Source organism: Ascaphus truei, chromosome 1 (genome assembly GCF_040206685.1).
Source record: "Ascaphus truei isolate aAscTru1 chromosome 1, aAscTru1.hap1, whole genome shotgun sequence".
NCBI lineage: Eukaryota > Metazoa > Chordata > Amphibia > Anura > Ascaphidae > Ascaphus > Ascaphus truei.
This window is the reverse complement of record NC_134483.1, coordinates 43340544-43352999: the sequence shown is the minus strand read 5'-3', so window position 1 is coordinate 43352999 and position 12456 is coordinate 43340544. Positions and strand designations below refer to the sequence as shown.

The 12456-nt window shown below is 43.2% G+C and overlaps 1 protein-coding gene across 2 annotated transcripts in view; it reads left to right on the top strand.

The window, feature by feature from the left end:
• The window catches only part of NARS1 (asparaginyl-tRNA synthetase 1), a 58718-nt gene that overhangs the window by 32047 nt on the left and 14215 nt on the right, over nt 1-12456 (top strand). For both annotated transcript variants that reach the window (XM_075587050.1, XM_075587058.1), the window contains 6 exons: nt 269-334; nt 5753-5845; nt 5937-6026; nt 8278-8356; nt 11553-11623; nt 12103-12189. In XM_075587050.1, coding sequence (XP_075443165.1) covers nt 269-334; nt 5753-5845; nt 5937-6026; nt 8278-8356; nt 11553-11623; nt 12103-12189 — 486 coding nt within the window. The remainder of the gene's footprint in view (nt 1-268; nt 335-5752; nt 5846-5936; nt 6027-8277; nt 8357-11552; nt 11624-12102; nt 12190-12456) is intronic.

Sequence of the window (12456 nt, the reverse complement as noted above, 5' to 3'; positions counted from 1 at the left end):
GGAAGCTGCAATCTAAACTCCAGGAGGACGCCGACTGAAAGTTGTTTCTGCAATGTCACAGGAATGTTCCTTCCCCTGTGCCTTGCTATGTAGCAGTGTAGGGCCACACCAGGATGTGAACCTGCCATTTAATCATTGGATCGCTGGGGGAGTGTTGGCATCGCTCCGTGGGCCTCTCCACGAAGGAAAGAGCTTGTACGTTTTTGTTTTTGGCAGCATAACTCTTTTTAAGCACAGATCTTGATATTTTGTCTTCCTCTTGTTTAAGGCCATGTTGACTGCAGGAAAAGAACCATTCCCCACCTTCTACGTGGACTCGCAGAAGGAAAACGAGGTTGTATGTCAAGTAGTAATTTCAGAAGTATATATGTCTATGCAGATAATCGTGTTTTGTTTTATCCGCTTTATTAATCTTTTATACTCTGATTGACATTAGAGTTTTTGCGTCACCATCACCGTAGCCTATAAAGAATATGGGTTTTTAGGGAAAATCTTAGTTTATCTTTCACTGCAAAAACAAGAGGGGATTTCAAAAATGGAGGAAAAAAGGGAATGACGCACCAATCTTTAGGAAAAAGAAAGTCCTTTTTATTAAATAGTAAATGTTTCAGTGTTAACTTACACCTTGATCATGACATGCTTTAGTAAGGGGTGCCAAGCTTTAAGGTGCATTAAGCTTCACGCTGCTTGGTAAATATGTTCCTGTTATTTGGTCTTGTGTGGCTGTTCTTACTTGGCACTATTGCGTTGCCCTGTCACTAGGACCACCTTTGCATGTAAAATGGCGGGGGGTATTCCCAACAAACTCTTAAATCTGCAATCCAGGATCCGGCAACGTTTAGGGCTAGATCTGCAAGTCTCGGTTTAATAAGGGCTCGTAACGGGACGTTACCTAAAACCGCAGCGGACACTACTTTCTTTGAGCTTAAGGCATATTTTATGTTAATTATGTGCAGAAACAACGGCCATTGTTTCTTGTTACATAGGCTTAACATTGCGTTATTATTGCACGCTGCGTACCCTGTAAAAGCAATGTAACTTTAAGTCCCAGAGTAAACTGATCCACCTGTGCTGAAGCAGGGATATCCTGAAAACCTGCCCTATTGGTGGCCCTTGAGGATTGGAGTTGCCCCTCTCTGCGTTAAGGTGGTGGTGTCAATTAACAGAGCATTGTTAATCTGGCTCTTTGAGTTCATACCTTTCCCTTAGTCCTGCAGCAAATGGCGAAGCTTTTCAGTCCCCTGTCAGCGATGGGGTTAACCCAACTTCCATTAGGACGCTCTGTTTACACCCCTCTTGTAACGTGGTCCAGAAGCCATCTGTATGGTCTCAGCTGGAGTAACGAAGAAACACTGAATCGGGGACAAATGTGACTTCAGTGGAAACACAATTTACATTAAAGGCTGCTACGCTGCAATAATTCTGTAAATGGAAAAGTACTAAAGAAAACAAACGACAAAGGTGCAAACTGTCCTGTCGCAGTATACATACTAGTTCTGTTTAGGTGAATGTTTCATAAAGCAGAGTTACAATATGCACAGCTAGCTGGAGCACTGTTTCTCCCTATAAAACGTGTAGGGAAAATCTGCTTTACTAATGTGTCTGCAGAAAGCTGGCGTACAGTAGAGCGTTACAGAGCACACGTCTCGGGGAGAAGCAGCATTTCTGGTTGTACCACTCAATGGGAAACTGCTTTTATGCACCAGAAGAATGTCCCCGGTGTCGTTCCTTTTTGCAATTTTACATGGTCGTTACATTAATTGCCCTTCTAATTTCAAATTGCACCCCACTGCTCGCCTGACCGTGCTTCAGAAACTCAACCCCTCAATGAATGCAGTCACCTGGAGCGTGCTTATGTTTTTAACCCTTTGTGCCGCTGGCGATCACGTGACCACCACCCTGCTTCCATTTCTCTTCCTGTAAAAGCGCATGCTGCTCTCCTCAGGAGCGCAGAACGCGATCTCCCCTACAAACACATGCAAGTAGATTAGGACGTAGCTGTTACGTTGTGGGGCCTCCGAAGTGCTAGACCACATGACGTAGTGGTGTGGGGCACCCAAAGGGTTAAAGCAGCAATCCCGCCTAAAATTCCATTTATTTTATTTATTTATTAATTGCTTTGGAGCCGGGGGTACCCGTAGCTCAACCGCGTTTATTTTCAGCTCTAGGGTCCCCAATTCCACGGGATACTTACTGGTGAAGTCACCGGTATTACTTCTTGCGTGCTCACGGAGATTTAAACGGCCTTCCAAAAGGAAGCCACAATGTTCTCCAGGTGGTAGGACCGCCAGCAGTTGATCGGCCATTTTGTTTCCGCTGGAGGAGCAGACACACTGGCCAGAGTCTCGGAAACGAGGTTCAGCTCCCGCGGGATAAAAAAAAACAAGCAGCCAGTATTGCTGCTCCAAGCTGGGTGGATATGCGCATCACTTGGTATAATATCTTTCCTCTGTAACCTGGGCTGGCTGCTAACGGAGTTTGCAAAATTCTGGGGTCGGGTGCAGGAGAACTACCGTACATATTTGTGATACATAAGTTAAAGCAGCAAACCGTGAAAAATCCTATGTTTATAATAAATCTGTTCTGTAGTATTGGATAATACTGTCTGCATTTTTTTTTTGTTTTTTTTTGACCGCCTACTGCCCTTTTTAAGGATTTTTTGTATTTTTTATTTTTATGTACTGATCATTCTTTGGTGGCTGCAACAACCATTTAGGACCTCATATCCACTTCCTCTTTTGAAACAGGCTCACACACAGCTTTTTAAACTCTGCCCTTTGGCAACAAAGTATCAAACAGACCTGTTGCTCTGTTCCAAACAGAAGATTGGGGATATACAGAAATAGGGAAACAGAAATTCCTTCTGATGCACTCACTATAAACCAAAAATAATTATATTTTAATAAATATTCAGAAAACAGACAAAATACATGCTAATTAAAACCTAAGGTATAGCGCATGTTAACAAACACTGGTGAGTAAATTCTCACTGGGTACTGAAAAAAACCCTGTTGACCAATATATAACACTCAGATATCCATAAAGGACATCAGGATATCCACATCTTTAACTAGCAGCTGACAAAGTACACCATACTACGATTGGAAACTGGCCAGGCTACTGCTAGCCCGGTCGCGCAGGTGACGTCATTAGCGCGACCGGGCTAGCAGTAGCCTGGCCAGTTCCAATCGTAGTATGGTGTACTTTGTCAGCTGCTAGTTAAAGATGTGGGCCGAATTAGGATCCCACTAGCTAGCACTAGAAGCCTGTTCAGCTCAATTTAGGGTCCTATATTGGTGTCTGTGGATGCTGGATACCCAGCGTTTCTATATATGACATATCAATCTCCTATGAAACGCTGAGCTGGAAGCAACATGTCTTTATCCTAAGTCATAGTCCTAACAAGGTAATGACCCTGTGTTAAGCTTTTGTCTGCTTCATTACATAACAGCATATCCACTGCCATAATCACAGCAAATTCAGAGCTGTGTGTCTGCTAACCAGTGAATATGAGGTACATACTGAGAATTAGCAGGACCCAGACCCTGCATTTCTCTATACATATGCAGTGAAACTGGATCCTTTTACCCACGGTTACACCATCAGACCCTATAGATTCACCAGGGGTTGACCCCATTATATGTACTTGAGCTGTACGTTTGAACATACTTACCTCTGCCACCACTATCACTTATTGATATCCTGATGTCCTTTATGGATATCTGAGTGTTATATATTGATCAACAGGGTTTTTTCAGTACCCAGTGAGAATTTGCTCACCAGTGTTTGTTAACATGCGCTATACCTTAGGTTTTAATTAGCATGTATTTTTTCTGTTTTCTGAATATTTATTAAAATTTTATTATTTTTGGTTTATAGTGAGTGCATCAGAAGGGATTTCTGTTTTCCTATTTCTGTATATCCTTCTATCCCAGATAGCACCACCCCTAGTCTCTCTCCCACTAGTCACCAGCTGAGCAGGGCCTATCCGCCTTCTTTCCCTCACTCCCCCTATTGCAAACAGAAGATTGTCTATTGTTCTGAAAGCTGTAACAATGTGTTATACTTGGTAATATAATGTTGCATATCGGTTGCAGCATATCAGGCTGCAGCACAAAGTTAGAAGGCGGACATTTTGTTAGGCACACAATTAGAATTGTTACAGATTTATAACAGGAGCACAAGTGATTGGCAGCTTAGGTAAGAATATAGAATGATACATTCTCACATGCTTTACATATAATAATAATAAAAAAAGGGGGGTTGGGAAATATAGCATTGCTGCTTTAAATTGTGTTCAGAGTCGTTTGAAACATGCAATGCTACTAAGGCAGCCCAGTAACACATGCAAGGAGGTCTCCCTGGGACACATGCAAGGAGCTGTTCCTGTAACAAAAGGTCAACTGTTCTCATTGAAAAGTTGAAAATTAATCAACGGTCTTGTTTAGTGAAAATGTACACGTAACAAGACCGTATGTTTATACATTCATAAGAATTAGGCCGCGTCCATAGTAGAAAGCACAAGCTTCCGCGCTTCCTCCTGGCGTCGTGCTTCAAATACAAACTTGTTTGTTTTGCGAAGCGCAGCTTTCCCTGTAGCGCATGGGCACACGCTAGCGTGCGGACTATGCACATATGCATTGGCGTACTAGTGTTTGCACGTAGCAAGTACATGCAGTCCGTCGCGGGTGCCCATAGTGGGCACGATGGCTGTCGAGATCGCCGGTTGTCAAAGGATTGACTTTTTGGGCGATCGCCGAGTGACGTGAGCGGTTCAGCCAATGAGGGCGAATCGCTCACGGCCACGCCTCCGCCTCACCTCCCTGTCGCCCTCTCATCTCTTGCACCATGTGCAGGAATCGCTATGGTAACGGCTGACGTCACACGGTCGCTTCGCCGTAGCTTGCACTATAAGCGTAGCCTAAGTGTTATGATAAACTGGTGTGGTTCAATAACACCGCTGTCTGTCGGTCGTATTGTTCTGTCATTACATAGTATCACAAACTGTAACCTATAGAAAAAAGGAAGAGAAAGCACACCACAATACACATTTCAGTACAAACGTTCAACTATTACAAGGTTGCTAAACAAGGTGGGGAATGGCGACCGAAACAGCAGGGAGAGGAAGAGGGAATGGAGAGCAGTGTACACATCGGGCAGGAGGTAGAGCAAAGAGTGGGGGATGAGAAGGAAACCGAGAGACAGCAAGGAGAGGAGACAGATGATTTGAGTAGGAGGGAGTGTAGTGTGCACAGAGAGGAGCAGACGCAGGGAGTACAAAAAGGAGCAGGGCATGGTGGGGAAGAGGGGACGAGAGACAGCAAGGTATTACAGCGGGGGTGTAAACAGAGTAATGTTTAATAACCTTTAACATCTGCTAGATCGGCGTATGTTACGCCAGGTACAGCTAGTATACAAAAAAATAGCCCACAGTTGGTAAGTGCACGTACATAAATAGTATATAAAAAGGATACTTCACCTGAAGGGGCCCTAGAGACGGCTGTGAAACATTGGATACCTGTGGATATGGATTAAATACCCTTTTTTTCCCTCTACCTATAGTGCTGTCTCCTTCCCTGGTCTTTTGATTTTGGTGAACTATCTTTTTTTTCTTTTTACAAACTATGCAAAATAAAAGCTTAGTCCAGGTGTTGTAGTCACTTGTGTCAAAGCTTATCGTAAAACTTTGGCCAATCTGTTATTTGAGGGTGTGATCTCACTTGGCATCAATCTTCCGTATGCTTCTTTTTAGAGATGGGACGTTATCTCCAAGTCTCAGCTGAAGAACATCAAAAAACTCTGGCACCGAGAGCAGATGAAGAACGAGGCGAAAGACAAGAGAGAGGTTCGAAGTACTCGTGTTGGGATAAAGTAATAGATGGATACTTGGCCCTTGCTGGTTTGCATTAACAATTTCATTTGTTTGAAATAAATAGGCAGAAGACAACTTAAGGCGTGAGAAGAATTTGGAGGAAGCCAAGAAAATCATCATTCAAAATGACTCTAGCCTGCCTGCCCCCGTAACTGTAAGCAAAATATGTACAATTGGTCTTCATAAGTTTACATTATAAATGTTTCTTTTCTTTTTTTTCCCCCCTAGTAATGTATATTTTCTTTCCAGTATCCATGTAAGTGTAACTAATTATTCAGTGGCTTTGTCTTATCTGGACAGGAATTGCATTCACTTTAGACTTAAATGTCATTTTTCACAGTAGTTTATATTGTGGCAAAGTTTTCTTAAATTTTAAAGCACTAAAAGTTCACCTTTAGATATCGGCGTTTCTTGCTTCATTTTAACATTGTTGCATAGATATTTTGAGAGAAACTTGATATATATTTCTCAGCCCGCGAAGTATCGCGGGCGCTGGGATTTCAAACTCTTGTGTCCGTGTAATTTATTTCACTTTGCATTCGGTACAAGGAACTGTACATAATACCACGCTCCTCCCTATAGAAGTTTGCGGCAGGTAAAAAGATTGGCCTTAACATATAGAAAACTTAAAGAACGATTCCCGCGCTCCTACCAATTAGGCTAAAATAAAATAATAATCTCATGAAAAAGGGTTATTTCGGTACAAGGAGGCAGCTATATATCCAGCATACTGGTATTTGCCATGTTTCTATTTCCAACGTTGTTTTTGTGCCCAAATGTGAGCGAGAGCTTCTATTTCTACATTTATTTATTTTAAGTAGAAAATAGTGGATGCCTCCACTTAAGGGGGCATCGCAATACTTTCCAGTCAGTTTGAGAACTACAATTAAATACAATTATTTTTGTAACATAAGAGACAGACGAGAAGTCGGTTATAATAATAAACGGTTGCGTTAAATGAACAAAGGTCATATACATTCAGTTTGGAGACGTTTCATGGACAGATATGATTATGGGCATAAGTGACATTTACAGACAGGATTAACATTGTGTTAGAAGTGGTAGGATAGGCCTGCAATGTGTTAGGAGAGGCCCTCCCTCAAGGAGCTTACAATCTATAAGGCCGGGTAAGTTGACATTGGGTACAGGGGATGAGAGGTTTGGTGAGTTTGAAGCAATAAAGCAGCTGTAACTAACTCAGCAGTTGTTATTTAAAGGAGCATTTGAACAAATTGTTTTTGTTTTAGTAGGCACGAAGCAGGGGGTACCCGGCGTCGAACCTCGTCACTTTCAGGTCGGGGGACCCCCTGCTTCCTGAGATACTCGCCTCCTAACGTAATGCCTGGATCTCGTGGACTTAAAGCTCCCATGTCACCCAGGGCCAATAGGAAGCCGCGACTGATGTCATTGCAGCTTATTGGCTCCCGTGCCGTGGGACAGTTAAACCTCCATATTCTCACCCAGCCTGGGCTGCTACCAGCATGACTTACGGAGGTAAATATCTCGGGAAGCAGGGGGGGGGGGGTGGGCCAGATAGCTGAATTTAATGAGGTTCGGCTCCTAAGACCCCCTGCTTCATACTTGGACAATAAAAACACCCTAGGCAAAACCATACCTTTTTTATGAGTGACGTCACCAATACATTTTTGCCTTTTGACTGCATTTTTTGTAGTCCCCAACAACAAGTCGCTCAGCAGTGCAAGCTTATGGGGCATTATAACGAATTATTAGTGCACAAGCTAGCGCCTTGGGTCTCCTCCGCTGCTCGCGCCACACTGCCTGCTCCTATCTTACTTTTTGTCCGTCGTCATCTGACGTCACAACATCATATGACGTCACCAGAAGCCGCCAAAGATAAGGTAAGTGAGGCTTACAGAGGCCTCGTGCGCTCCCCTGGCATTTAATTTAAATGCTTTGGGGAAGCGCGTGGGACCTCTGTAAGTGTCCTGTGTTAGGCTATAGGAGAGCAATGTAGAAAAGCTGTTTGGGATAATTCTGGATTTTATACTGTAAGAATTATTTTTACAACAAGTGACAGAGAAGCCCAATGATGCATCCAATATGACAAAAACACACAGTAAAATACTTATATATTCTCTTGAAAAAGGGTCATTTAGTTTAACCCTTTGGCCAAACCATTGTAAGCCTGCGAGCCACAACAAGGCAGACCCAGTTCACAGGTCCTAACACTGCCAGATAAAATACTAATATACCTCTATTAGGATTAAAATTCTCATTTACCTCTATTAGGAGGGAGAAACATTGGATCTGTATCCAGGATTATTTCTATAAGTAAGGGAGGTGTTATCAGTCGGTATCGGATAAATGCAGTAGTACTATCCCAGGTTTGATCACCAGTTAATGGTGAAACATGCTTCTGTGTAAATGAGTATTTCTCTCTGCAGGTAAAGATTCGGGAGTTAGAAGCTTATCGAGGTCAGAGAGTGAAAGTGTTTGGCTGGGCTCACCGGCTGCGGAGACAAGGTATGGGCAAAATCTTACATAGACTTGCAAAAAAAGAAGCTATCCAGCACTCCCCACATCCAAAGTAACAATGACATAGATATAAGTATCAAATGAAACATTCTTTATGAATAGCTAAACCAGAAGACTGGCATAATTATCGCTTCCACAAACAGATACTGTATGCATTACCCGAAGTTATGCGTTACGTACACATCACAGGCATTCATTACACTGGTAATAAACATAACAAAAGTTTCTATTGTTTATTACCATTGTACAATTACCACTGTGATGTGTAGGTAACGTGGTACTTAGGATAACGCTGCCTGTGTGTTTGTGGAAGTGGTAATTATGTGAGTCTTCTGGTTTTAGCTATTTCTACATAAATAAAAATATTTAAGCGCTGAATAGCGCCTTTTATTTATTTAAAAAAAACATTTTTTGTCTATTCATATGTTTTTAAGAGGTTAAGCACCATCTAATTAGATTTGCACCCCAATTAATTTGAGCGGGAGCAGTTATTTTGTTGGTTCAAAATATTAAAGGGGGGTGGAATTATCCCGAGTTATAGCAGAGGAGTACTGCTACTACCTTATTTTGATTTGGGATATACATTACCAATGCGAAAGAATATAAGTGCTGCACACCAAGTAATATGATATAATAAGAGATGATACTGTTACCGGTGCTCCCATCCATGAACGAAAGGCTGCATCCAATCCACGGTATACAAAGAGAGATGGAGGACAGGGCACACGGATTTGAAAATATTTATTTAAGCTAACGCGACGTTTCGACCGCAATGATGTATACAGTACCAGACATCCATATTTGGGTAAAAGTCCTGTCATAGAACTGTGTAAAAACCATAGGGAAAGAATTCAGCGGGTCTCTAGCTTCCTGCCAGTATAGATTTATAATGTAGCTGACGGCGTTATCAAACTGGGACAAAAATATAAATGCGTTTTTATCACCGCTATTGGCGCCAAATCAGCTTCTGGCCAGAAAAACAGCAAACAGTGTTTGTGAGTGTTAATGAACCTTTTCGAATATTCCAGAGTCCTGCAGCCTGGATGACCTTTGGATTATCCATGAAATCCCTTTACGATGCTTTAAAGAAAGTCCTCTGTGGCGCTGGTTCTCCGGAGACGTGAACATGTGAAAAAAATGACAATTTTTTTGTCTCTGTGCAATACGTACAAAACGTGTAGGTGTAATTCACCATATAGTGAATAATACTAATTTATACAGGGTGCAGCGTTATGTTATTGCACCATGTATATTTCCTTTTTTTTTTCTACATGTACGCTCGCTCCTGGATAGGAGAGCTAAGTATTCCAGTATTCTAGCATTATATTCACTTGCATGAATACTGGGGTTATCAAGCGATCACTCTATATAGAGTATCCCACCTGGCACATACGGAGACAAATTTTTTTCATTTTTTTTTCACTTGGGACAAAAATGTGACTGTCCTCTTTAATTCCATCCAGTGGGGTTTCAATAAGCAAAATGTTTGCCGATGAATCTATGCGCTGATACTAGAATGTCTATTGTTACGTGCTAGGAAGGTCATCTGTATAAATGCTGCATTACCCTTCAGCCTGTATATGCCAGCAGCATACAAAGGCAATCGCTTGCCAATTGTAAGAAGAAAACGTTTCAATCTTGCAAGTCTACATATATAACCGGATCTTTGCTAATCTCTAGTGCGAGTGGGGCCTAAGCACACTACTCTGGTAATACATTGTCTTAAAACCAGGGGCCCATTACTTCAAGGGACCAGTGTCATGTAGCAGGTCTAACAAAAGCCTTCATTTATCAGTGGAACTGGCCTCCCTGGAAAGATGCAATCCTCCGTGAAGAAGTAAGGCTTTGGTCCCGCTGCGTCCGGCGGCGTGCGCGGCCGCGGGCCACCAGCCCCCTTCCTCCAGTCTGGAGGTCCCTGCTGGCTCCTTCCGACGTGGCTGACTGCGTGCTGTGACGCGTCAGCCGGCCGATGCTGAAAGCTTCTGGTGATCAGAAGCGCTGACGCGTCACATGGTGCAGCAGTCAGCCAATGAGGAGGGAAGGGAGGCGGCTACCCTGTCTGCAGCCGTGCATAGCGCCCCCCCCCTCTGGTGCCCGTTTCGCAGGCTGCCCCTGCTCCGGAAACTGGAAGGAAAACGGCGCTACTGCGCATGTCTGGAAAAAAGCTCCCAGAGTAATCTTCACACAACTTTATTAGACACACACAGGGCTACACCACGAAGCCCTCTGTGAAAGGGTGAAACGCGTAGAGGGGGAGATGCTGGTGTAGCCCTGTGTGTGTCTAATAAAGTTGTGTGAAAATTACTCTGGGAGCTTTTTTCCGGACATGCGCAGTAGCGCCGTTTTCCTTCCAGTTTCCAGATACCTTTTGACGGCGGCACGCAGGAGCCAACGTGGAGAGTGGGCCCCAAACCGGAGGACAGCAGGTGAAGTATCATACCCCTCTCCCTGCACCGGTTATTTCTGTGGCCTGGCATAACTCCCTCGCATGGCTCCAGTGTCTGAAGCATCCAGACCTGGTCAACTACACTGATGCGCACGACAGACCCATTGGTACTTGCCCCTGCTCCGGGAGGGGGGAGAGAAAGGAGGGGGGCTTTGGGAGTGAGAGAGGGACCGACGGGGGACGGGGACAGCACGAGAGCCCTCGAGCCCCCCGCTCAAACCACGCCCCCCTCCACCCCTCTGCTCAAACCACGCACCCCGCTCCCTACAGACCGCAGGGAGCGGTCAATTGCCTCTCCACGCGCCGCCTGTCTGCAGTGCGGGCGCGTGGTCTGAGGCAGCGGGGCCTTAGCCTAATGTTGCTTCATTATGTGAAAAATGAATGTGTTTACTTTTTAACTTTCGGTTTGCTAAATTCACGCTGGTCATATTTATCTGCTTGTAAAGGAGTCCTAATGCCATCATTAGAACAGAAGGAAAAAGCGCAATTCATCTGTAAGTTTTACTATTGGAAACATTCTGGTTATTACAAGAGTCTGAATAAAGATTGTAAAAACCCTCAAAATCCGGTGTTGACCATGGAAATGTTAAATGTAAATAAATAAAAAAGACATTAAAATACTAAGTTCTAACATTATTTAATGGATTTTTTTTATAAGGCCATAGAAATATAACATGTCAATAGATACAGTACTTGTCTAGTAATCCTAAACATGTATTTTTTTTATTACGATTGTAGGAAAAACCCTAATGTTCATCGTACTGAGGGACGGCACTGGATTTCTTCAATGTGTCCTGAGTGACGACTTGGTAATTTTGCTATTCTGTGTATACTAGTGTGTGCATTCCCAGAGACGGGTCTAGTATTTCAATTATTGTTATTTCTATACACCAGGCCACAGGGCATGTTTGGTTTGTATCCGATGTATATTATCTGGTAGAATTCTGCATATGCCATCATTCTCCGCCACTTTCTTACTCAAAAAGGTAGATTGGGATATTAAGCAACTTCCCTAGCTGTCAAGGGACTTGGTTGTTAAACCGTTTCCCACTTCAAAGACAAGCGTTTTTACTCCTAACTTCAAATCTGCTTTATGTTCTGTCCAAATGACCGTGCACTACTGTGTGCAAGGTAAATGCGCAGAAAAGATGGATGAGCCTATCCGCCATTTGGCTTCATTCCCGCTAGGAGGTCCCACCACTTGCACAGAACTGCATTGGGTACCTCTGTTCTTCTCCTGGAATGATTTTATGTCAATCGTTTCCTCTCTGTTTCTCTTCATTAACAGTGTCAATGTTACAATGGACTTGTCCTCTCTACAGAAAGCACCGTTGCAGTTTATGGCACATTGAACTTGGTGCCAGACGGAAAGCAGGTACCATTTAACCAATATTATTTAGCGCACTTTTGGGGCCGATGGATGTAGCTTTATTTTAATGCTGTGGCTCTGTGCGGTGCTTATACACGGAGTCTGAGTGGTTCACGTCATTTGAGACACGTGAAGATAAATAGTTATGCAGCTGCAGGTCACCCTTTATAATGTCATATAAAGGTCAGCTTTGTAGCTACAAAGGCAAACAAGATCTTATCTTGCATTAAATGGGCAATGGATGGAAGGGATGTAAATATAATTATGCCCCTT